Below are 27,572 nucleotides of genomic sequence, written 5' to 3'. Positions count from 1 at the left end.
TTTTCTAATGTAATTTAGTTTGACAAATTTATCAAAAGATTTCCATTATGCTCAGTTTTCTACACTGAAGTATTAAATTTGTGTATTTAATTTAATTTAATTTAATTTAATTTAATTTAATAGCGCTTTTAGAGCTTCGCTTTTAGAGCTTCGCTTATAGCGTCGGGCTTCCATACGTCACGTGCTTCGCAATGTTTTTCGATCATCTGATTGGCTGCTGCAGTCTCGGCAGTGCTTTTAATCTGTGGAACAGGGAAGTGAAAGTTAGCTGCAGTTCATTATTGATGTGTGTAATCATTACACTGACACCTCATTAGTTACATTAACTCGTGAACAGCTGGTGCTACTTTACTCTTTCTTGGTTAGCTAAACGCGGCTGTACCGACTTCCTGTTTGATTTCAACGGAAAAAAAAACTGTCCCATTGAGGTGATAAATAAGAAGATGACTGAAGGTAATGGCAAGGTGGTTTACTGGATCATTGCCTCGACTTTCATAGTAAATTTAGCTCAAACTTTAGCGGCTCGGCAGCCTCACGTCGTGTTTATCCTGGCCGATGACTTCGGCTGGTACGATATCGGCTACCACGGCTCCGAGATCAGGACGCCAAACCTGGACAAGCTGTCGTCCAGAGGAGTCCGCCTGGAGAACTACTATGTGCAGCCTCTGTGCACCCCCTCCAGGAACCAGCTTATGACCGGGAGGTATCAGGTGAGAACACAGACTGGATATAAAGATAGGTTAAATACAGTCGATATTTCTTAATGACCAATAAGCCAAACAGTCCTGATCTGAACTTAATTCTTAATTTTTCTGACACAAATTACCGGTGTAAACGATCAATCATTTTAAGAGGTGTTAAGTGAATATGCTAAATAAATCAGTGAAATGGCTACAAACGCATACAGGGGAACAAAATAATGAATCTATTCCAATATTTTAGAATCGTTATTGTCACTTCATTCGACGAGTTGGAAAATATCACATTAGTTACTTGGTAGGCTTAAAAATAAATAAAAGACGGACATCTATATAGAGTCAGGTAATAAGTATTTGGACAGTGAGGCATTTTTTTATATTTTGTCCACAATTAAGCATATTTATGCAACATAATGCCATATTAGTGACGAGAGGAGCAAAAGCTTCAGGAGTGGTCAAATCAACAATCTGCTTTTCTAAAAAGACAGAATAAAGTGGCCAAGTTGGCAACACCCAAAGGTCTGAAGAAAAAAAAACACACACACAAAAATTACTAAAGTGGAGGATTACAGAATCTCTCCTGCTAAACTGAAGACAGGGAGACCACAACTGATGGTGGCTGCATTAAAGGCATAGCAAATGGTTGGTAACAAAGCTTCTCAAGGGAGAACAGTCATCATGGGAAGCCCCCAGCAGCCTAAGACCTATTGCAGCACAGCTATAAGGGGGGGTTAAAGTCAACTCCTTTAAAGGAAGCTTTTAAGCCTAATCTTAAAGTAGAGAGGCCGTCTGTCTCCTGAATCCTAAGTGGTAACTGGTTCCACAGAAGGAGGGACTGAGGAAAAGAGTTCCCATTCTACTTTTAATTATCAGAGAAACCACAAACCAGCAGTCTGAGAGCAAAGAGCTCTATTTGGGTGATATGGTACTATAAGGTGTTTAAGATAAGATGTGGCCTGATTATTCAAGACCTGTATGTGAGCAGAAGGATTTAGAATTGAATTCTGAATTTAACAGGGAGCCAGTAAAAAAATAAGCCAATGTGGGAGAAATCTGCTCTTTCTTTCTAGTCCCTGTCAGGACTCTTGCTTCATCATTTTTGGATTAACTGAAGGCTCTTCATTGAGTTTTTATGACAGCCTGATTATAACGAATTATAATAGTTCACCCAAGAAGTAACACATTCACGAACTAGTGTCTTCAGCATCACTCTTAGATGGATGTATTTACGTGCATGAAAGCTGGTGCAACAACGGGACAATTATAAACAGTCACTGCTCCCCGAACCTCGAGTACATGTCGGTAAGATGCCGGCCTTTCTTTCTACCGAGAGAGCTAACAGTAGTGATCATCACGGCTGTGTACATTCCACCCGATGCCAACGTAAACACGGCGCTCTCTATCCTGCTGAACACCATTAACGAACAGCAGCGGGCCCACCCGGACGGTGTTCACATAATTGCAGGTGACTTTAATAAGGCCAACATAAAGACTGTACTCCCAAAGTTCTATCAGCATGTCAAATGTCCCACCAGAGGAGAAAACGCTCTAGATCATGTTTATTCCAACATCAAGCATGCATATAGAGCCATACCCCTCCCCCACCTCGGTCAGTCCGACCATCTCTCCCTCCTGCTCTCCCCAGCCTACACCCCCCTCAGGCGCAGTGCCAGGCCCACCACAAAGACTGTTACAACCTGGCTGGAAAATGCTCTCTCCAAACTACAGGACTGCTTCACAGAGACAGACTGGGACATATTTGAACACCAGGACCTAGAAACATTCACAGGATCAGCACTGGACTACATCAAGTTCTGTACTGCAAATGTGACAGTGGACAAAAGCATTCGGGTTTTCCCAAATCAAAAACCCTGGATGACCAGCGAGGTCCGCTCACTCCTCAAAGCCCGTGATGCCGCCTTCAGGTCAGGTGACAGAGCTCTGTACAGGGCTGCTCGAGTTGACCTGAAAAGGGGGATTAAAAAAGCCAAGTCAGACCATAAAAGGAACATCGAGTCCCACCTGTCCAGCAACAACACACGAGAGGTGTGGCAGGGAATGCAAGACATCATCAACCACAGAGGCAGTACTGCGAAAACATGTCTGTGAAGGTTCTCAGTCATCCAGGTCATCGTAGTCAAAGGAGCTTGCAAAGAAAAGCGTCTGGACTTCTTTAAGTTGCTTGAAGACGTTTCACCTCTCATCCGAGAAGCTTATTCAGTTCTAAGGTCAAATGGTGGAGAGTCCCAGATATAAACCTAGTGGGAGTGACCCCCCACAGAGGGACAAAAGGACCTCCTGATGATCCTCTAATCGCCTAAGCCAAGGTGGGAAACTGGGCGTGGGTCCCAATCAGCCAGAGTTTCGGGTGTGTTCATTGTGAAACCTGGCCCCACCTTATCATGCGAATTCCTGAGGTCAGATGGCCCAGGATGTGAGTGGGCGTTAAGGCGTCTGGGAAGGGATCTCAAAACTGGATTATGGCAGAGAGTTGGTGTCGTAAACCCCCGCCTCTGTTCAAAGATGGTCGCTCACAGTGGACATAGATGGCTTCTTTCACTCCTCTTTCAAACCATCTGTCCTCTCTGTCCAAAATGTGAACATTGGCATCCTCGAAAGAGTGTCCTTTATCCTTAAAATGCAGATGGACTGCTGAGTCTTGTCCTGTGGAGGTGGCTCTTCTGTGTTGTGCCATGCGCTTGTGAAGTGGCTGTTTGGTCTCTCCAATGTAGAGGTCTGAGCATTCCTCGCTGCACTGTACAGCATACACCACATTGTTAAGTTTGTGTTTTGGCGTTTTGTCTTTCGGGTGAACCAGTTTCTGTCTGAGCATGTTGCTGGGTCTGAAATACACTGGGATGTCATGCTTGGAGAAAACTCCTGAGTTTCTCTGATACACCGGCTACATGGGGGATGACAATGTTGTTGCGTCTGTCCTTCTTATCCTCCCTCCCACTGAAGAAGCTTCTCGGATGAGAGGTGAAACGTCTTCAAGCAACTTAAAGAAATCCAGACGCTTTTCTTTGCAAGCTCCTTTGACTACTGCGAAAACAGAAAACCCGAGTGGGCAGCTGGCAGAGGAAATAAACAGCTTCTTCGCCCACTTTGAAACACCACAACAGCAACACTCATCTGCTTCAGCCCTGCTCCCATCCTCATCCTCACCTGGTTCCTGCACCGCTCCACTCACTGTAACAGAGCACGATGTCAGACGTGTGCTCCTAGCAGTGAACCACAGGAAGGCGGCCGGTCCAGATCGAGTACCTGGCAAGGTACTAAGAGCATGCGCACACCAGCTCACCCTCATCTTCACCAGACTCTTCAACCTCTCACTGGATCAGGCAGCCATCCCATCCTGTCTAAAATCGGCCACAATCATCCCAGTGCCGAAGAAGTCTCCCATCTCCAGCCTGAATGATTACCGCCCTGTGGCCCTCACACCGGTAATCATGAAATGCTTTGAGAGACTAGTCCTTCAGCACATCAAGGATTACCTCCCCCCCAGAATTCGACCCCCACCAGTTTGCATACCGTGCAAACAGATCCACAGAAGACGCCATCGCCACAGCCCTCCACGCTGTGCTGAGTCACCTAGAGCAGCGGCAAAGCTACGTCCGAATGCTCTTTGTGGACTACAGCTCAGCCTTTAATACAATCATCCCGGACATCCTCATCACCAAACTGGTCACTCTTGGCCTCCCTCCTCTCACGTGTGCCTGGATAAAGGATTTCCTCACAAACCGGCCCCAGACTGTAAGACTCAGCCCTCATCTCTCCTCCACTCGCACACTGAGCACCGGCTCCCCACAGGGCTGTGTGCTGAGCCCCCTCCTCTATTCTCTCTACACCCACGACTGCAGTTCGACCCACAACAGCACTCTCATCGAGTTTGCTGATGACACCACGGTAGTTGGACTCATCTCGAAGGGAGACGAGGCAGAGTACAGAGAGGAAGTCCTGAAGCTGGCAGCATGGTGTTCAGAAAACAATCTGGCACTGAACACTAAGAAAACCAAAGAGCTCATTGTTGACTTCAGGAGACACAGCACCGACTTGGCCCCCCCCTCTACATCAACGGGGAGTGTGTGGAGAGGGTCCACACTTTCCGGTTCCTTGGTGTCCTCATCTTTGCTGACATCTCCTGGACAGGAAACATCTCAGCGGTCATCAAGAAGGCCCAACAGCGGCTGCACTTCCTGAGAGTCCTCAGGAAGTACAAGCTGAACTCCAACCTGCTGCTGACCTTCTACCGCTCGTCCATTGAGAGCCTGCTAACCTACTGCATCACGGTATGGTACGGCAGCTGCACCAAAGCAGATAGAGTGAGGCTTCAGAGTGTGGTCAAGACAGCACAAAAGATCATCGGCTGCCCTCTCCCCTCCCTGATGGACATTTATTCCTCCCGCTGCCTCAGCAGAGCAGCAAACATTATCAAGGACAGCTCCCACCCTGGCTTCAACATGTTCAGCCTGCTTCCCTCAGGGAAGTGCTACAGGTGCATCAACTATGTCCATATGTACATAGCGCTGCAGAACTGTACCCCCCCCCCCCCCCCCCCCCCCCCCCCCAGCATGTTTACACTGAGTAGGAGATGCTCTGTATCTCATTGCCTTTATTGTCACTATACAGTTGTACATTCTATTCTGTTTTAATTTTAGAGAATATTGCGCAACTTAAAGAAAGTAGTCCTACATATTTTTTCAATATGGACATTGGAGGACAAATCCTGATCAAAATCACTCCAGGATTCCTCACAGTGTTACTGGAGGCCAAGGTAATGCCGTCCAGAGTAAGTATCTGGTTAGATAACATGTCTCTAAGATTTTTAGAGTTTTATCTGCAGCAGGAAATTAGAGTTGATCCAGGTCTTTATGTCTTTACCACATACTGCAGTTTACGTCATTGTTGTGTCATCTTCACGGATCGATAACAGGATATTTAATGAACAGATGATCAATTCTGTGGACAGAATCGAGATCAGGATGTGGGAGCCAGAATTCTGGCTAGGTTGTAGGTCACTCAGTGAAATGCAACTCAATTTACATATTTAAGTAATGTGTGTTGGGTTTTTTTTTTTTTTTTTTTCTGGATTTTTGGTTGATACCGTTTCTCTCTAAATTGAAACTACCATAATAATTAGAAACTTGTGATTTATTTGTAAGTGAGCAAACTTACAAATTCAGCAGGGGATGAGATAATTATTTCCCCCACTGTAAACTTTAATGCAACCAGATGTGGGGTGTTTTTTTTTTTTTTGTTTTTTTTGTTTTTAACCGCAGGAGTCATTCCCTGCTGGCCTTCATAAAGGCGTAAGCTGCACATCCACCCACAGCAAAAGTGGAAAGATCACCAAAGAATTTGCATCAGTAGTATGAAGAGTCACTGATGGAGGTCATTGTGATTCCAGCTAGCTAGCGAGCTAACACTCTTATGTCCGATGTTAACGTCACATGTTTCGTGGCATTATTTGGTGTTTATGCATGTTAAATTGTCTTTCCTGTAAGGAACAATCCCCGTTATTATAACCAACACTTCTAAACAATAGTTAGATTTTCTTTTTCTTTTTTTTTTCTTGTGAAATTTGGTTAAGCCAATCACAGAGGACCCTTCCCTGCACGATGAGAACAGTCTTCCTACAGGCTCTCCTTTGGATTTGTAAACTTTATTTTAATGGAGTCTTTCTAGGGAATTTATTATTATTATTATTATTATTATTATTATTATAATAGATGTTGATGGAAAGGAGAACAAGACAAAGTCAGGACATTTATTTTGAAACTTCTGTTTGAGTCATCGCCACCACAAAGGCTGTTGTTTTCCTCTTTTCTGTTTTTTAACGATTTTGTTCCCTTTTTACTAAATTGCAAATTTCTTCTTAACCGTTTGTGTTTGTCTTTAAACTTCAGATCCACACCGGTATGCAGCACCAGATCATCTGGCCCTGCCAGCCTTACTGCGTTCCTCTGGATGAGAAACTGCTGCCTCAGCTCATGAAGGAGGCGGGGTATGCCACACACATGGTCGGCAAGTGGCACCTGGGCATGTACATGAAGGACTGCCTGCCCACACGCCGTGGCTTTGACACGTACCTTGGTTTGTATAATGTGGAAGAAACACTTCACGGAGCACATTTTGCATGAATGCTACTCAGTAACAGCTCATGTGTTTATCTTTGTGTAAAATCATGCACATAGTAAGTGACGATTGCCTTAGTTACACGTCACCTTCATGATACATTTGAATCTTTTGCATTTGAACTAAAAATATTAGCTCGTGTATTAAAAGCGAGGTTACCCAACAGTTAATGCAAGGTTTTTGTTCACCCCAATCATTAATGCTGACACCTTAGGTGCTAAGGCCACATGCTAAAAACTGAAGAGGGCTTAGATGAAGATGTTTGACTTCACTGAAGAGGACACTGTTAAGTGAATAAATCCAGTTCTAAACATGCGGAGGACAAAAGCACCGTTTGGACTAGAGCATAGCGCCTTAAGGGAGGACTGTTCTTGCGAAGGTTTAGCCATCTTGTTTTTTGAACAATTTTGTTGACAAATCAACACGTATACCTCTGCTGAGGAAACTTTCCTAACCGCTTGCTGCATTGCTCGCTGTGTGTCATGCCAAAGTCTGCAATTTCTTCACATGTGAAATGAGCTCCTCAGTAGCTGACCACAACTACAGCATTTTTATTGTAGCCTTTGTTTATCCCAGTAAGAGTCAAATTGAGAATTTAAGTCTTCTTGTTTTTTAAAGAGTGACATAAATTAAAAAAAACTGCGACTATTAAAAATGCTTCCCTATACTACTGGTCCAGAGGTCGAACAGTATTATAGACATTTTGCATTATTTTTAAATAACATTATGTATTTAATGATTTTTGTTTTTAATTTTTGAGCACATACAGTACTTTCCCATCTATATTTAAAGCCTAACAAAACTAGTGTCATTATTTATCTGGCATCTTGATCGTAGTCTCATAGATCACGTCCGTCTGTTCTCAAACTACCCAATATACACACACGTCTGAATGACACGTGCTATATAAACTGCCAGTACCAGAATTCTCATTATCTATGTGGTTTTTGGGAATCATTTCTGTCACATTCAGATCTTTACGAATGATAAAAATTCTGTGTCGTAGCAGACCTCAAAACAAACTGCGACATTACGTGTAAATTTTGCTAATAGTGTCTGTAATGGACAGTGAATATGTAGCTTACAGAGAAGAATAAATATGTAATAAATATTTAATATTCTTTGGTTTTTTGCCATCTCACTATATAAAGTGATATAATGAACATATAAAGAATAACAGGATAAATTACCATGCATGACTGTGCTTTCAATGTTTTTTAAAGCTGTTTTTAATGTATTGATTACCCGCTGTGTGCCACAGGTTACCTGACAGGTGGTGAGGATTACTTCACTCACTTCCGCTGTTATCAAAGCCGCTCGCTGAACCTGAGCCGCTGTGCGTTGGACCTTAGAGATGGGGAAGACGTCGCCACAGGATACGAAGGGGTCTATTCCACTGAGCTGCTGAGCCAGAGGGCCATCAGCATCATTGAGAGACACAACTCTCAAAAGGTGACACACAACATCTCATCACATACATTAACTGTGAAACTGCTGGCCTAACCAATTCGTAGAGTTAACCTTAGTTATCTTAATCATAATCCTAGATTTAACATGTATAGAAGGTTATCAGCTCAGACATCGGGGGGCATTTAACGTCTGTAATGACAACAGTGTGAATGTTCTGTCCCCGTTTCCCTCTATCTTTCAGCCACTCTTCATGTATGTGGCGCTGCAGGCGGTCCATGCACCCCTGCAGGTGCCAGAGCGCTACGTGACTCCCTACAGTTTTATCACAGACACCAATCGCAGGCTCTATGCCGGCATGGTGTCAGCTATGGATGAGGCGGTGGGCAACATCACCCTGGCTTTACAGAAAGTGGGACTCTGGAACAACACGGTCCTTGTGTTCTCAACTGGTATGAGTTTTATTAGTTGTTGTTGTTGTTTTTGGTTTTTTAAACTGAGATACTAGATAAACCACTATTTGTTCTACAGTTGATGTTGTTTTTATTTATTTATTTATTTAGAAATTAATGCATTATATAGCTGAGCACTAATTAGAGCTGTGTCACAGTGCCGTCTATCTCTTCATGTAATCCCAAAATTGACTCCATGATGTTGAAATCAGTCTCCACGAGCTGAAAGAGATCTCAAATGTCCCAGATTTATTTATTTTAAGTTATCTTGGCTGACAGCTGTATTTCTGCGGATGCCCACTAGAGGGCGGTGTTTTGCCATGTTTGTTCAAACGTCACTGCCGGCTGATAGAAGTAAGGAAAACTTTTCTTAGCTCATGTCTTCGTGTAGAGCTCTACAGGCAACTCGCCGAGAAAAAGACAAAGGAAAAACATCTAATAAACCTTTTGATGAAGAACGTAATGTGGCCAAGACGGGCCATAAACCACATCATTTAAACCTGTGCCTGCTCGCAGGTTTCCACACGTGGAACATCTAATGATTTGCATCTGAAGTAGGCAACTACGTTTGAGGGTTATTTTTAGGGGGTTTAGTGTTTTTAAAGGGTAATTAGAAGACAGGAACAATGCTGTGAAAGTAAAGTGTGAGCGTTTTTATGCCTGTGGTGGGCTACGGTAGGTGGCCTGTTTCATTGTTCCTTTACACATTTGGCTCGCTGTGATTCTGAGGATTGAGCCAACCATATGCTGGGCAGACACTGACTCTGCTGAGCTGAAGCAGTGGAAAAACTCAGAGTACTTCCTGCTTCTGTGTAAATGTGGTGCAGAGCTTATGTAATCTGTGATTTGACCAGATAAATGTTTAACTATAACTTACTGAAAGAAGGCTTATCAGTTGTTTGGTTAGTCACATTTCCAGCTCACACTTTGAATCCATCCTGGTCAAGCTGTTATCACTGACTAAGCTTAACAGGACAGAATTGGCAGAATTTGGTTTGGTTGGACTTTGAGTTTCCTTTATGATGACATTTTCTGTAAACTGACAGCCTCACTGGGAATTTACTGTAAGCAAATGAGCAACGAGGATGAAGGGACCTTTTGGGGGAGCTGGGAAAGACAGAGTTGGCCTGTAGAGAGGCGAAGCAGCTTGAAAAGACATTAAGAAGCAGACGGTCTCTTCCAAAAACCGTTCAGGAATCGACACAGACTACTTCCTGGACTTGGATGACACTTTGCCTGTGAAAGGGGAGCCTTGCCTGGATGTGACTGGTCAAGAGTATTTATACTGGATCGGCTTATTGGGATGATGACAGTCTAACCGCCTGTGTGTGCACTTGTGTAATGGTTGGATATTTTATAGGTGTATTTGTCAGACAGTGAGACAACATCGGCGTGTTGTTTTAATGTCTCAGCTGATCACTTGTTTTCAGCAATAGCAGCCCTGGGGAGTGCACTGACAGCTGCTTCATTGGTTGTTCAAACTGAAATCCTTCATCGCTTGGATGGATTGCTATTGAATTTTTACAGTCATATTACAGAGTACATGAATCCCTAATGACTTTAATGATGCTTTGACTTTAGCTCAGCACCACATGAAGTTTCCCAATAATTGCTGATCACTGGACTTTATGCAGTTTTATTAAAAAACAAAATTCATAGATTTGCAGTGAAATCTATAGAAGATTGTTCTTCACATGACTGTATGTCACACATCTGAAATTGACAACAACAAAATAAAACCCTGTGTAGCCCCCATAGCAAATTGGCACATTACATTGTGTCAGCTGTGAAACTTTGTAATGTTGCAGCTTGTTGATGCTGTTCATTTGCTATAAGGTTAAAGGCTACAGTTGCTGCTATAGTCACAGTTGACCTTATTGGCATACAGTGATCAGTGATTCAGCTCACTTGAATTAGGTAACATAAAGTGGAAGGATATCAGCTGACTGGATAAAATGTTATCAGGTGATAGGAGTTTCCTGTTGCTTTTTTGCCTTAAAAAAAAAAAAAAGAAGAAGAAAGAAAACAACTTTATGCATTTTCTTAAAGAGTATTTGACTCATCAAAACCTGAGCACATATCGCTTAGATGGGTTTTCCACCTTTAAATTCATTTTCATGGTTTCCCACATGTCTGCTGGAAATATAAAATGTTTGGCTGATGTACAATCAACATTCAGAAACCGAATTTCCACAGAGTGACATTGGAACCTGAACATATATGAAATCCAGACTCTGGGAAATTTTGAACATTGTTTCAGTATCTACAAATGATCTTCATACCTTTTGCCCCTGTGGTTGTTTCAGATAATGGAGGTCAAACGCTGTCTGGTGGCAGCAACTGGCCTCTGCGAGGGAGAAAGTGGTCACTATGGGAAGGAGGAGTCCGAGGCGTTGGATTTGTTGCCAGCCCGTTACTGAAACAGCCGGGTACCGTGAACCGTGAGCTCATCCACATCTCCGACTGGCTGCCTACACTTGTCGGCCTGGCAGGAGGAAACACCACAGGCACGAAGCCGCTGGACGGCTTCGATGTGTGGAACGCGATCAGGTGAGCTGGGCCGTTTTTTTTACTGTCAAGATCTGTCACAGGACTTGAGGGGGAAGTTGGCTGTAGCCTGGAGGGTTTTTGTGAGTGATACCAGCTCTTAAGTTTGACAGCTTGCCCTCTCTTGGTGCCCCTTTCAGACCCTCCCCCACCCCCGCCCCATGCTCTCACTCTCCAGCTACCTCTGTCTTCTTCTCGTAGGAGCCCCTGCTTCTTCAATAAGCCCTTTGTTGCTGTGGCATTGAGAGCTCAAAGAGAAGGAAATTGCATCAGTCATTCTCACACAAATCTGTAGTCCATCCATCCCTCTGTTCTGCCCCCCCCCAGCTTCGCTTCAGACTAAAAATTAAGCTGTCCTCCTGTTAGATCAGCTAATTTGTTTTGCTGCAAATCCTTTTATGTCAGGACATGCCTGAGATGATGCAATTTTGTTAAATGTAATATATTCAATTAAACGTCTGGATGACCTCTTGTGTTTTGGAGAACTTTGCAAAGAAGCTATTAGTAAATCGATAAGTCACACGGAGCAGCTTGCAGACCACAGATGTGCTTTCCATGTGAGGCGAGCTGTCACTGTGTCCCATTTGACTGACGCATTATATTTGTAAACTAAATGCGGACACAGTGAAAGAGGTGAAATTGAGGGCTACAGCAGAGCCCCGGCAGAAAATCGAGGCTTAGCCAGGACCGCAAACTACTACTCGCAGCCTCCACTTGACTCGATTGGCCGTTGCGTGTCAGCTGACCACCAGCTGCTGGCACGGCCGTGTGAGCAGCACTACAGAGCACAAAACGCTGCTTTCATTGTGTTTTAATTGGACGTCCCAGTTGCAGAAAACAGCAGCCCCGACAGCACGGCCTGGGAAGGGTAAACCAAACGAAGGCCCAGAACAGGGAAGCACCCAGTGAGAGTGAGACTTATTTCAGTTGTGTTATCAGTCAGTGTGGTCAGAGAAAGTGGTGCGTTTTCTCTGTGGTGGAGTGCGGTCAGCGCATATGACCGCCTGGTGAGCAACAGCCAGCTGCTTCAGATTTACAGATCCCGGTGGGTTTCACAGCACATGAGTCAGCGTGGTGTGTTGGTTGTGTGTTCTCTTATTGAAGTGCAACACTGCTTTTATCTTACAGCAAAGGGTTTGCCTCACCCAGACTGGAGCTGCTGCACAACATCGACCCTCTGTATTATGACATTGCTCCATGTAAGTTCACATTTCTTTTTTCCACTTTAACATTATTGGAAATCTTTTTTTCAGTATGTCTGAAAATTTTCTCAATTAATTCAAACTGCTGATTTCACAGAATGTCCATTGTTAAAGTCAATTATGCCTTTCCCTAAAGGTTGAGTGAGTATTTTTTTTTTAAGGTTATTTAATAGAAAATTATACTGGAAATATGGATTGATTTGTGTGTAATAATGTCTTCAACCATCTGATACATTGTCATGAACTTAGAATGAATCCATTGAAAATGCATGAGTGGGCATTGCTTTGGGGAAGCTGCTAAACAGCTACATGTATGATGTCATAAATATCAGATAGCCCTGATATGATCAACTTGGAAACACTGTTTCGACTGTGAGCACAGAAGCTCCACCTACCTGTTGTTTATTAAAGCTTTTGTTTATGAGGGTGCAGCTAATCACAATAGTGCTGGTTTAAAGGACTGGTGGGATGACCCCACTGGTGGGAAATGACCCCAAGAAGAAAATCTTCAGTGAAGCTAAATTGAATGTATATGATTCATTAAAAAAAAAAATAGAAAGTATAAACTGACCATCACTGCTTATTCAGTTCGGTGTCTCCAGGTAGGTGGAGTCTATCCCAGCTGTCATAGCGTGAGGTCAGGGTACACCCTGGACTGGTCGCCAGTCCATCAAAGGGCTAACACATCGTATAATTGTGTCTTTGGGCTGTGGGAGAGAATACCCTGAGACAGGCAAGCCCTGCAGAGAAAGGTCCCAGCTGACCAGTGGATGTGACTATTTTGAGCTTTTAATTATTCAAAACTATTTTGGTAGAGCTAATGAAAAAAGATACAGATCTAGAAATGGGTGGCACGGTGGTTAGCACTGTTGCCGCACAGCAAGAAGGTCCTGAGTTCAATTCCACCATCAGGCCGGGGTCTTTCTGTGTGGAGTTTGCATGTTCTCCCCGTGTTTGCGTGGGTTCTCTCCGGGTACTCCGGCTTCCTCCCACCGTCCAAAGACATGCAGCTTGTGGGGATAGGTTAATTGATTAATCCAAATTGTCACTAGGTGTGAATGTGCGAGTGAATGGTTGTCTGTCCCTATGTGTTAGCCCTGCGACAGACTGGCGACCTGTCCAGGGTGTACCCCGCCTTTCGCCCTATGACAGCTGGGATAGGCTCCAGCGCCCCCCGCGACCCTGAAAAGGATAAGCGGAAGCGAATGGATGGATGGATCTAGAAATGAGTTTCCAAAGATCCATGTAACTCTTTATAATACAATAATTATGTTAAATTATTTTCTTTTCTGCACAGTGCAGATAATTAAAACATTGTGCAGATTAGTTACATTCACTTGCATTTAAAAAAAAAAAAAAAAAAAAAAAAAAAAGTAATTAAGAGAAGTGATGGGCCCTGTGACGAACTAGTGACAGGTCTGGTGCTACCCAACCTCTTGCCCTATAACAGCTAGAGTATAGGTTGCTCGCCAGCGACCCTGAATTGAATAAGCAGTAAAGAACGATGGAGGGCTGACCTGTTATTGCAATAAATGTGACAGGTAATCATGATATGGATTTTAGCTGTTCTTAAGCGGCGCTGCTGTAAATCAGTCTGCTCGTCCTGTGCAGGGTCATGGGTATCTGGAGTGTACTCACATTGGGTCAAAGGTGGACTGCAGGCTGCCTGGCAGATCATCTGTTTATCACACACTGCAGGCAGTTTAGTGTCACGGCTAAGCCTAACCTGCATGCTTGTGTACTGAGGATGAAACTCACACAGGCAAGCTTAAACACTCTTAGTCATAATTCACATGCCAGTGAAGGTTTAAGATGATGAAAACCTCATGCACTGACCTCCTCCTCCTCTGTGTGCTTGCAGTGTAGGATATGTTCTCCTTTTCTTACTAACAATGTAATTCTGCTGTGTTTTCTCATTAAGCCTGTATGAAAGGATCATTGTTTGAGCTTAGACCTTAGAATAGAGTCTTATATAACATTTGAATAAAGCAAAAAGAGTGTTTGAAATTGTTAGGTTTGTAAAGAGTGTTTGGAATCTTAGTTAAAATGAGCTGAATCCAGAGAATTTTATCAGATTTTTTTTCCCCTCACTGTTTCGTATATAACAGATATTTTGTTTTCTTCTGAGGAATGCTGATAACACGGGGGTGAAACTCTAATCATTCACTGTTGACACTGTAATCAGTCGCCAGGGAGGAAATCTGAGAAAGCTGATGTTAGAGGGCAGGGCGGGTGTTCGCTCTTTAACCTCTGATTGTAGGGAGGTTTTACAGGAAATCTGCTATGGGACTGCTTTTTTGGACTCATCCTTGTCTAAACCACTTAATATTTAGTGGACCAAACCGCTTCCATCTCTGGGGAGGTAGCAGGGCAGTTATCTGGGGCCGTGCTTTCTGACTTTTGGGGCGGATACTACACCTCAGTTACACATTTAAAAATAGTAAAGGTCCAAGGGGACTGAAATGGTAAAAAAAAAAAAAAAAATCCTGCTTATATAGCACCTTTTTAACCTTGGTGGTTTTTCCAAAATGCTCTAAAGTGTTTCTCCTACAGCATTTTTAAAGCAGCAGAGACCTACAAGGTGCCGTCCTGCCATAGGGAGCTACTTTTGGTTTAGTTTCTTGCCCAAGGACACGCAGACGTGTGGAGGAACTGCAACCTGAGCCACCAACCTTGCTATTAGTGGACAGCACACTCTACCAACTGAGCCTTGGTTGCTCTCTGTTTCCTTTTTTTGCAAACTTTTTTTGGGACTGAAAAGCTTCACAGATGTATCAGACAGATACTAATATGTTGATCAAACATATGTGAAACAAACAGTAGTCTTATGTATTAGGGGCTTTTCAAAATATTATCTGGATTTCTTTAAACAGCAGTCCTTTAGAGTTTGTACAAGTCACGCTCCTTCCCGAGTCCATATTCAACAATGAACGTCAGCCTGCTTTAATATGAGATTTTCAGTGTTCGACGTCAATCCGTATTTCAAGTCAGCTAAGCACTGCACAGATCTGGGCTTAATTTCAGGTTTAAGGGCAACCTTTGGTGTTCACTGGTGGGATCATGTTCACTTATCTACATTAGTGACTCTCTAGTGGGTGGGTTGGACCAGGCCTCAATGCTCACTAGTGAGTCCCTGTTTGTTCCGTTCTCTGTCAAGATGATGCAAGTGCGGAAATAATGTTGAGTTACGGGCCCCGGGGAGGCCAATCCATGATGTGTGTGTGTGTGTGTGTGTGTGTGTGTGTGTGCATGTGTATTTCCAGGTATGCTTTTACTGTATTGCCAGTTTATCTGCTATCAATGTCACGCTGAAAAGAAGCCATTGTGAATCAGGTACTTTGGAGATGGTATTGCACAATGGATGAAAATCTGACGGTACTTTTCTTCGTTCGAAAGTCCTTCATTTTTCTTCCTAAAAACCACTGAATGAAATGCAGCCCAAAACCATGAAAGAGCCTCAACCATGTGTTACAGATGAGCATATAAACTCACAGGCCTCTACTATCGACGTCTACTGACTGAAATTAGAATTCATGATCCCATAAGACCCGTTGGCACTGATTTTCAGTCCACTTCTTGTGTGTTTGGCATCCCCAGTCTTCTCTCTCTGCTTGCCTTCCTTAAGAATGGCTTTTTGACAACCATCTTTCCATAGAGACCATTTCTGATAAGGCTTCAGTGAACAGTAGATGGGTGAATTGATGACAGATGCTTTGCTCTGGCCCTGTGTTAGGTATCTGTGTTTTTTTTCTTGTTTCTTAAAACTGTGTACAGCAGATGAACAATATCTGAAAGTCATGTCCATAAAGCCTGATTCTTATAATTTTGTCCTACTTGTCTTTTCCTCAAATTGTTTTAAAGGAACACTGCACACCATGGCAGGTTTGGCAGGTTTTTGTCAGTTAATGCCTGTCAAACTGTTTGATCTTTGGCATTTTTCTTAGATTCAACTTAAGTAGTGAAAGCAAACTGTTTTTGTGACAGGCTGACAGTAACACAGTGCTGAAAGAGCCAATTAAAAATTGGTTCTTTGCTAAGTTGTCTGTTGCATGTTCATACAATACTGATTTATTCCTCGAGTTAGATGTCTTTTTCATCCTTGACTGATAGGTCGGTGTTAGGTATGCAGGTTAGGCTTAGACGTGACACTAAACCGCCTGCAGTGTGTTTCTAAAATGGCAGTGTACAGGATTAGACTGAAAATGAGTTAAAAAGCAGACCGTGTCCCAAGAAAACATCTAAGAGTTTGGAGAACTTTTGCTCAAGATAACTATCAAGGACCAAATTAGGTCCTTGGAAGCCAGATATAAAGAAATAAAGGATGGCTCAGGACTTTTACAAAGTACAGTATGTTCTGTCTTTAATGATGTGTAGTAGACATCAAAAATGAGGAACAAAACAATATTAGCATCCATCAGCAGTTCTTTAGGGGCAACCGTGGGCTCAGATTAACTGGTTGCTGATGTCTTTGGTGGGCTGTTTATTGCTGAGCAGGGAGTATACTTTGAGTTTATCAGGGCCTCTTGTACTGAACTAGAGTAACAAAAGTTTAAAGTTGCTGATTGTCAAACCAAAACAAGCTTAAAGACACAAAAACAATCATTGAAAAAATGTAATGTGAAAGCTGTAATAGTTGGTTGCACCAAGCTGAGAGGAAGAAAACCAAATACAAATATTGGTAAATGAAGCTTTAACTTAATAAAATCCCTCATTCGCAAACCTGTTTAAACGAATAATTCCAGAAAATCCAAACAGTGATTTATTGTCTGTTTTGAAACAGGCTGTTTGTACAGCTTCAGCCAGTGTTGCTCAAATTACCCTCAAAGTTTACTGGTGGTCATTAACATTTAAATCATTGGCTTGATAAGGAAAGCACTGCTTTACAAGCTTTCAACCTCATGTTTTATGTTTGAAAGTTTATTGTCGGCCACCGCTTTGACACCCACCCTCCCTTCCAGGCTGAAATTCTTCTCTTTTTTCCCCTTTTTCTTCTTTCCTATTATAACCCAGCCCCTCTTTGAGACCTCCCTCTCCTTTCTCCTTCTCCTCTTCTCTCCTTTTCCTTCTCCTCTTCATGCTTTTTTTTTTTTTTTTTTCACTCCTTTCAAGTCTCTTTTTCAAAATCTTCTTTGCTGTCGCTTTGTGAGTAAAAGGATTGTGGCTAAATGGGCCACAGAGGGGTCCCTGAACTTCTCACTTGCTGAGAGAACGATTCCTGGACTTCACCCAAGCCTTAAATCACTCCTCAGCTCTCCCTCTAGAAACTTCTCTTGCTCACTCGGGGTCTCTTCCCACTGTTCCTCCCTTCCTCCTGTTTGTATGTCATCCTGCTGTGGATCCAGATGAGTGCAGCCTCCTTTGTCCTGCAAAGAATGAATGTAAGAAATGGACATGTGTACACTGCGGGCAATCTGTTGGGGTTTGAGGTCCAGTCCCTTTTTAAGAATAGAAGAAGAAGCTCGTGCGCAGCATAATTAATCAAGCCTGTCAATCATTAATCACCTGCTTACATAACTGTGTTCACACCTGAATCTGAACACCCCATTCTTACGCAACCATGTGAGCGATGCTGATCTGAAATGAGCTGAGCAGCTTAGCTCTGCATTTGGAAGTGTTTGAGATACCCACACGTCATTCGCACAACGATCAGCAAAGAATTCATTGTCGAAGCTTTTATCATGTGGTCGCAAAAAAGCTGAGATCGGAAATGTTTTAATTCCCTCACTCATGTTGCTGCGGCGGGATCGGCTCTATTAAACAAGCCCCGATGGGGAACTTTGGCTTTGTGTGGGTGCGGATTTCTCTTTATGTGAAGAATGTTGAGGACATGCTTGTTTTTGACAGCGTTAGGAGGCTGAAATGACTTGCTTGTACTTGACTGTCTAACCAGGACCATATTGTTGGGGTCAACAGCGGTATGAACCTGAGAAGGCCAGATCTCCTGTGTTTGAAGGTGCGGAGATGTGTACTCACTCCTGGGAGACATTTTCCATAAGGGTTAGAAATACACAGTGTTGGGCAAGTTACTTTGAAAGGGTAATTGATTAGTTACTAGTTATTACTTCAAAAAAAGTAACTGAGTTACAAGATTCTAAAAGTAATTAATTACTTGAAAAGTAACTATTGCGTTACTTTAAAAAAAAAAAAAAATGTTTACCCCTCTGGGCTCCAGGGTATAATTGGCTATTTTTGACTACTTTTGATGTGTCCTCTACATTTCACCTTTAAAAACTATTTACTTTGTCTTGTTTGGTATCATTGTTTTCAGCACAACCTCACGTGCCTGAATTTACAGTTATGTTTTCATTTTGGCATACTGTATTAACACAATTGATCTAAAATCGGACAAAAAACGTAAAATCAGAGTAGAAAAAGTTGTTTTTTTTAATGTAACAACCACAAACATGTTTATTGAATCATATTTCATAACTTTAAATGCAAATATAAATTGTCAATTTTAAAATCATATGCACAAGTTTTGCAAACAAAGTTATTTGCAGCCATTTACCTTTTACCCCCCTTTTTTTTTTCTCTTTTTTTTTTAAAATAACCATTTCAAACTATTTACAGAACAATCAGCTGTTCTGCATTCAATAAGATGCCGCACAGATTATTTGTGCCACTACAAAAAAATAATTTCTGTCCACTATAAAGGAGAACATCACAGCCTGATACCTGGAGACAGCAGTCACCTCATTGTTCTGACACACAACACAAAACTATCCACAACACTACACACTCCAAACACGCTAAACGTCACAAATCTCTCATTGTTTTGCCCCTTTAGCTCCAGGTGTTGTGCCAAAAAGTGATCGTCTACCAGAAAGTGATTGCCGTCCGCGGGAGCGCGCGCAGCTGTTTAAAGCTGTAGCGCCCGGATTACTTACAGCTACTTCCGTGTAACTGATATAAGGTGCAGTAAGCTGAACACAGCTTCAACCGTCTGTTTGTTGAAAAATGGTAACGCGACCGCATTTTCTTGTTAGTAACCGTAACGGCATTGAAACGATAGGAATAGTAATTAGTTTAACCCGTTACTGAAAAAAGTAACGCCGTTACTTGTAACGCCGTTATTCCCATCACTGGAAGTTGCAGATATTTCTACACCATCAAAAGGAAGATCAGTTATTTACTTTGGCCCTATGAAACTGATAAAAGTGTGCTCATTGGTAACTGCGACCCTTGTTTCTGTCTTTGTGTCTGCACAACTGCACTAACAGCACATTATTCATTATATTTGGCAAACATGGAGGAATGGTGCTGAGTCGACCACATTACCACCGTATCTGTCAAATTCCTCCAGGCCCAAAGTTCTGTGTGTTTGCAGAAATGTATACATTTAAAAAAACAACTTTTGTTCTCGAACAGGAGGGATTTTCGTGGGGTTTGTTTATTTAAACTGTTCTATTTCACTGCAGATTTTGCAGCACAAGAGTCTGTTATTAGTACATTTATTTTCACACCCTTCACCTGATGCCAACTGTGATTGTCAAGTATGCTGATGCCAGTCCACCTTCTCATTTGGTTTCCGATCCACAGAAGGCGCTTTGTATCCAGGGGTGGACTAATATCATCTTAATCAGCGAACTGTAGTTTTTAAGATGGATGGTTTCTTTGAATCAGCTCTGTCCTCTGTCCTCCTCTGTCTACAGGTCCTGGCAGGCAGCGCGAGTTAACTTTGGCTCAGGTGGCCAACTCCGGCTTCAATGTGTCCATTCACGCAGCCATTCGATCTTCAAAGTGGAAGCTACTGACTGGGTACCCAGGTCAGTATCTTCTGTCACTTCTAATGTCATATTTAGTCTAAGTGGGACGTAGAATATGAAACACAGTAATGCACAGGAAGACATTCATTTCTTATCTTTATTTTTTTTTTAAAAGAAAAAAGAACTTAATACAATCAAACACTCCATCCCAAGTAAAAGTCCAACGTCATAAAGTAGCAATACATGAAGTAAAGTTTGGTAGTAGCAAATATTTGAATATATCTTATGTAAAACGGTAAAGTTGTTGTTGTCAGAGCTGACAGCATGTCCTCATTGTGCAGGAGGAAAATAGTTCTCTCTTCCTTCATTTTTGAGACCCAGAGACCATCTTTTATCTTCAGTCTGTGGTCTGGTCAATGAGCCAAAGTGCCATTAGCCGTGGCCCTGCCCACTGGGTACCACTTGGCCCATTACATTGTGATCACACTGTGGAAAATGTATATTTATATGGGGGGGGGGGTAAAAATGTATTCTGGGTCTTGGAGGATTTATTTATTTAGTTATTTTTTAAATTATTGTTCTAATACCAATACTAAGTGATCGATCTAACCAGTAAGAAGCAAGTTGCCTTATGGCTCAGTCACACTAGAGTAAAAAGATGGCAGCCTTGTTGCCACTAGGAAAAGCAGTGGTTGCCTGGTCATTTTTATTTATTTAAATTATTATTCTTTTTTTTTTTTTTTTCTGTCTGATCTTAAGTGGACCGGACCAGTGAAACTCCCCTTTCTGTCAGTAAAGAAGTTTAACTACACATTTAATCCCTGAGATATTCTAATATAAGAAAAGTGCAATTTTAGCAGTGCGTCTCAGTTTTTGCACATGATAAAATTCATCTATAATAAGTAGGGCAGGAAAAAAGAACAAACAAGCTGAACAGAAAATGCAGATGGGGTTTTCTTCCCTTCTTAACAATACTGCTAATGTCCTTTTTGTTATCCCCAGGATGTGACGTTTGGTTCCCCCGACCTGACGGCAACACCTCCGACTCAAGCTCCTCTGAGGTAGATCAGCTGAAGCCTGTCATGCTGTTTAACATTGAAAAGGATCCAGAAGAGAGAAATGAGGTGTCTGCTCAGTTCCCCAAGGTAGTCGAGCATCTCCTCTGTAGACTAGAGCACCACCAAAAAAGTGCTCAGCCCATAAACTTTCCTGACGATGACCCTAGATGTGACCCAGGCCCCACTGGAGCCTGGGGGCCCTGGGCTTAGGCAGATATTACCGATATTGTAGTGTTTTGTTTACTGTGAATTACAACAGTAGGAATTTTCCTTTGTGGGGAAAGGTGAAGTTTTACAACAATTTTTGTTTGTTTTTAAAAGAGAACAGCCAATACCAAAGAATTCAGAAAGTCATTAACAGCAGCACCTTTACTCTGCCTTACATAAATCTGGTTACAGCGGATTAGTTTAAATGAATCAACACCGCTAATTGTCCCATAAAAGCAAAGGCTGAGGAGGGTGGATGGCAGCAATCTTTCACTCCAGACACTTAATTCATTTGGAAGCCTAATGTTTAGCCCCAACCATCCTTGCTGGAAAACTCAAAAACCAGTTTTATTTGTTATCTATCATCCACCTGGGCCTTACTCAGAGATTCTTATCTGCTCTCTCAGACGTTTTATCTTAGGCTGTATCAGGTTAGGGCTGGATCAAGTGACCCTGAATCCTCTTAGTTACTCTGCAACAGGTCTAGGCTGCTGGGGGCCCCTGATGGACTGAGTGTTTCTTTTTCACTCACCGTGTGTTTATAAATCACTAGTTATTATTAATCTGTCTATCTTCACCAGTGAATCTTCGTCAGATCACGACCGGTTGAGGTATATAAGTGCATAGTGTTGTCTCTGAGGGGAGCTACACTATACATTTGCATGTCTAGAATCTGAGCAGGAGAAACTAATTTCTTTCATATACGCATCCTCTTTGACCTTTGACCCCTAGGTGTTTGACCTTCCACTGAAAGCAGCATGCAGACTAGAGCAGGAAATGCTTCCTGCTGAGAGCAGGCGGCCGCTGTCCGAATGTGGGCCGCGACCCTTAACCTGCCCTGCATGTTGATTGACAGCTGAGCACAACAAACAACAATACTGCTGCTACAGAAAAACAGAGCCGTAGACCTATTTGTCATTAAGGAGTCAATGATGCTCGTGTTTTGTTTGTCACATTTCCCAGACTTGTCACTATAGAAACCAAAGCTGCAATGCTGTTTGCTCTCAGCTCCTTGCTCCATGTGACGTTTAACATATATCTTGCACTGTTACCCACTCAAATCTGTCCTTTAAATGTGAAGGATATGCCAATACGTTTATGCAAAGTTGTGAGGGTTTGAACTCGTGTTTCAGTTTAAATGGTTTGTTTTGAAATGTTCTTTTGTTACGCTAAAAGCAAATCAGTGGATTGATTTTTGTTTTGTAATTTAACATAAGGAAATGGATACCTTGGCTTCCTTAATTTATAATTATTAATATTTGTTCCATAAATACCAGCACCACAAAAAGTCTGTATGAAGTATATTATCTTTATTAACATGTTTCCAAATCCTGGTCGGTGTGCCTAAATATGTGACATCACTTTTTTGTAAGTAAAAAGTACTTGGAATAAAAGAGTATAGTGTTTTGAGATTAATCTTTTACTGTGTTGCACAGTATAAAGCTGATTGAGAGTAAAGTATATTTTAAAACACTGTAAATCTCTTTTCTATCTGTTTTAATACACTCAGTTTACTTCAATATCATCTCTTTAAAGCACAAAACTGATCATAATTCAAAAGTGTTACATTGACTTTCTCAGCGTCTTCACTTGTCTGTGGTCCAAAGTAAGTCCTACTTAGTTAAACTGAATTTTGATGCTTAATTGATGAGTGGCCTTTGAGATTTTTTTTAGGGCAAATTTCACTAAATTATTTATTAAATAACAGTCAGCCCAGATGGCATGCCCATGTCCACTGCCAATTTCTTACTTAAATTTTTAAAACCTACTCTACATTTTTGTTTTCTAAGTTATTTATTTGGTGTCTAAGTCTGTCATTGTACCACATGCTAAAGTAAAATGGCATTTGTGGCAGTTAAATGGAGTTCAAACTGGGATTTTGGTAACAGCAAATACCATAGTACCACATGATTATTTTATGTTTCTGAGAAAGTGCTTCTTACTTTGCTGAGGCTGTAAATTTGTCACTTTGTCAGTTTACTCTACAATCAAAACTCTGCGTTTCAGTGTGATGGGATAGTCTATTTAATTAGACGTTACTAGTGTTTGCAATTCATGTAAAACCAGGGCCTGTAAGTTTCTCAGCTCGACTGCAGACCACTTTTGCACTTCTCATGCCCCGTTTGTGGTGAAGTGCCCCTCCTGACAGGCTGCTCAGTCTTCCCCTACGTGTCATTATGATCAGGGTGCCCCTGCGGTGTCACAGCTCGTCTCCTCCTCATAGTTTTCAAAGTGGTTTTGGTGTGTCTTTCGCACTTAATTCTGCACTTTGACTCAACACCGTGAGTGTCGAGCACAGTCTTCAGCTCTGATGTGCCTCCGCTGTATCAACACTGCGATTCGCTGACTCTGATGTCACCCCACGTTGTTGTTTTTTCAGCTGCAATGACAAAGCTATGTGTGGCTCCAGAGAGATGCCCCTGAAAGATATGACAGGGTAAAGATATGATATCCCAGTGTTGGGCTCAGATGTTTTTTCCAGTGAGCACATGTGGGATGCATACAAAAAAGCAGGCTGCCACCCTTGATTCCTTTCTGGTATGTTCACAAGATGAGACTGAAGGTCTCACAGTCAAGTGGGACGAGAATTCCAAACAAGATTGTCTGTCTGTGCCGCCAGCCTGTGAAAACAGATTAAAATCATACTGACCAGTGCAGTCAGGAATGTGTTGAACCTTGAGCCTCGAAGAGGGGAAACCCAACGGCTTATCGCACCTAATTAAAAACTGCTATGTAGATATTTTGTACCGTATGTTGTTGAGGGTCGCAAAGGTGTTTGTGTGGGATATCGATGAAATTTTAAAAACTTTACATAAATAAAATGATCACATTACATCAGCAAACAGTGGACTTTGAAAAACATCACACTTAATGTAATTTATATACACATTAACAGCTCTGTTGGGCTTTACCTAGCATTAGCACTGGGGCGCTCTCAGCTAAATGCTAACACATTGCTTTAACAAGCTAACATTTGCTCATTAGCTTCCTGCCAATGAACTTTTGGGACCACAGTCTTGTTTTTATTTTTTAAAGCTATCGGTTTACTTTTATTATGTGGCTTAAGATGGTTTTGTATTGTTCTGGTTTTATTGTATCTTTTCCTACCTCGGTCAACGAAATTTACTGACATTCAAAGAAAAACTTGCGCATTAACCCTCTGTAGGACCTACAGCCATTTTTCACTGAAAAAAATATGTTGTTGGATTTACTTAATTCAATGGTGGACATTTGTTGCACACAGATGTTTTGCTTCGGCAGCAACTTAAACAATTGAGTTAAATTAACACAATTTATTCATGTTCAATAAACCTGTGCAATTTGTGTTGATAAAATGTGACTTAAACATGTTTTGATGAAGTAATTTGAGCTCTTGGAATATTTTAATCCTTCACAATTTTCTCACGTTATCCCAACACGATTCAATAACTTTTACCCAATACTACTTGGTCACTTAAATACTACATGTTATCTTCAAATTACATTTTGCTATTATATTCTAGTATCAAATACACAATTTTCAAATGGAGGCCTTATAACAGATTGTATTGTTCTCTTCCAAGATGGTTGCTGGCATCCACCAGTAACCTTTCAAAACAAAATGTCTAATTTCACTGCATTGACAGTAGGTAAAGAATTAAACTGACATTACTCCTCCACTGAATCTATATAAATCAACAGTTAAATAATGTCAGTTCTTCCGTGTTCTCTGGAATCAATCACAGTAAAGAAATTAGACTGTTTCTTTTGAAAAATGTTGGGAAAGAACAAATCAAAACATTCTATTTAAGGCCTCTGACGTCAAGATTCAGTTAAACAACAATTATAACTAAACAATTTGAGGTAGTGTTAGTTTCCATTAACATTAAATTAGGTTACTGAATTGGCAAACACCTTCCTATTAACACCTCCCATTTTACCCCAATAACTAAAGAAATTAGCACTTGCAGGTCAAAACCTTTATTCAAGAGACGCAAAAATAACATTGATACAGTGACTGTCAAAAATTACAGCACTGATCATACTGTGACATCTTGGTTCAAAACAGCACACTTAGAAATATTCAACGTTCTTTACTTCAACTGAATGAAATTGAAAATACCATTTCACACGACCCATATGGGATATTTAGACTGTATAACTGTTCACGCTACATCTCTTCACTAGTAAAAGAAAGAAAAAATACAAAGACAAATTTAAAAATGCTGCCAAACAGACAAACAGAACTTGTACAGAGCAAAAGGAAAAACAAACAACAAAAAAAACGGCTTGTCCTCATGGCAGTTGCAGAGTATATAAAAATGAACCCTGCGATCCGTTCCTGGAATTGAGCTTCAAAAATGCAGCAGAACAAGTGTGAGATTTAAATGTCCTCTCACCTAGAGCTGGTCACCTCACATGCATAACAGTGAGCTTCGTTGCAGGAGCAGTTTTGTCTTAGTTGTGAGCTTTTCTTGAGAGCTGAGTTGCATCCAACTCCATTACCACCCTTTGAATCACCTCAAAAGTGTAGCAGAGTTGTGATGGGTAACTCATGTTGAAGGAATAAAAAAGGTCCAAACAGCATGGCTACTGCAAAGGTCACGTTATCCAGATCTTGAAGAACAACATCAGAAAAGTCATTGCCTGGTGCATCCTCTGGAGACAGATGTTCATTGTGGTTTTCTCAATCTGTGCAGTGGCCTCAGTCAAGTCCTGGTTAAACACAAAACATTTCTTTAAGATTCCTTTTTAAACTCATCTCTTTTGAATCTACCAGTTCTAATGTTAGAGTAATTTAAACCAATGCAAGCAACATAGTAAATAGCTATAGCCAAAGAGTGGCCTGCCATGCTGCCATTCATGGTCTAACAGAGTTTCTAAGAGAGGGTGAAAAACATAATAATTTCAAATGCTTTACATTAGTTTTTGTTAGAAAGACACCGGCCCATCAGAAATCCAGGTTATGTCACTCAGAAGATGTTAGAATTTAGACTTTCAGCCCCACAATTTGGTTAGCTGTTGGTCAGTTGGTCTTTTTTTTTTTTTTCAAACAAAAGCTAATGTAAATATTGGGGGGATTTTTCTTTGTTCACTAGAATGACAAATTTAAAGTTTTTTCACACTGATGTGACCCCTAATACAGGGGTGGGGGTGGGGCCTCAAGGGCCGGCGGCCGAGTTCACTACCAGGCCTCATGTGAACTTCAAATTATTAAAGAGGACTACTGGTCCTAACCAGTCCAATGAGGATCAAGTGGATAACTAAATGCATTTTTAAATGTTGCAAAGCCACAATCTACTCATAAAACACTCACCATGAACTCCTGCACCAAGATGTTGCAATTGTCTTTCACACAGATGCGGAGCACTTTGATGAGGGACTCCGAGCATTAATGTCATCCTAAAGTATTATAACAAAGAAAACAGAGATTTGTGAACTTTTCAGTAGCACAGAAGAAAATGATCCCAGACAAAAACTCTTGACTTTTTAAACCAGTCAACATGCAACACCAGCATCTACAAAGCAATATCAAAAGTTCCTGTTTGACATCAACTTTATGGATATATCGTTTCCAGAACATTTATTTTTTTAAAAAGATAAATTTTTCTCAGTGGGCCAGTAAATGCATGACGAAAATTATGGCATCCTTTTAGTGGAATCAGTACTCACAGGTAATAGTTGACGGTTTCAATGGATGTAGCATAAAAATCTTTTACTGACCTAATGCAATACATATACACTTTGTAGTTAAAGAATTTTAAAGTTCTTACTGTCATAATGGCAGCTACATCCATTAGCTTTGTGCCCTGTTCCCCCGATCACTTTGCAAACACTTTCAGCAGACTGTCAGAGAGAAACTCAGCTCCGTCAGAAACCTTGACTGTATGCATGGTTGGGATGCACTGGAATGCTGCATTTCATCTGAAATGACATAAAATTATTTTGAAATAACAGCAGGCACTGTGCTTGGTTAATCAGTAATGTTTTGTTGAATAAAAACTGTGTTTCCAGATCTTATGGGATTAAAAAAATCCAAAGATGTTTGTTTCTGATTTGCAACCCAACAACCCACAAGTTACAACCTCATTTCAGTTCAAGTGTGCATTAATGCGAGTCCAGTAATCACCTTTCTGGCAATACATACAGGTATAAGATAAACCTATGGCAGATTTTGGAT

The 27,572-nt window shown here is 41.5% G+C and overlaps 1 protein-coding gene across 1 annotated transcript; it reads left to right on the top strand.

Annotated features, from left to right (window-relative positions):
* The first annotated feature begins 229 nt into the window (after window positions 1–229).
* arsb (arylsulfatase B) lies at window positions 230–22,824 on the top strand. Its single transcript, XM_026173163.1, is given in 10 exon segments — window positions 230–710; window positions 6,605–6,791; window positions 8,095–8,285; window positions 8,485–8,692; window positions 10,999–11,242; window positions 12,368–12,438; window positions 20,094–20,207; window positions 21,150–21,292; window positions 22,145–22,216; window positions 22,218–22,824. Coding segments are annotated over 10 exon segments (1,524 nt in total). The 5' UTR covers window positions 230–443; the 3' UTR covers window positions 22,245–22,824.
* The last annotated feature ends 4,748 nt before the right edge of the window (window positions 22,825–27,572 follow it).

The sequence above is a fragment of the Astatotilapia calliptera genome, chromosome 7 (genome assembly GCF_900246225.1).
Source record: "Astatotilapia calliptera chromosome 7, fAstCal1.2, whole genome shotgun sequence".
Classification (NCBI taxonomy): Eukaryota; Metazoa; Chordata; class Actinopteri; order Cichliformes; family Cichlidae; genus Astatotilapia; species Astatotilapia calliptera.
Note: the sequence above shows the minus strand (reverse complement) of the source record. Positions and strands in the feature narration are given on the sequence as shown.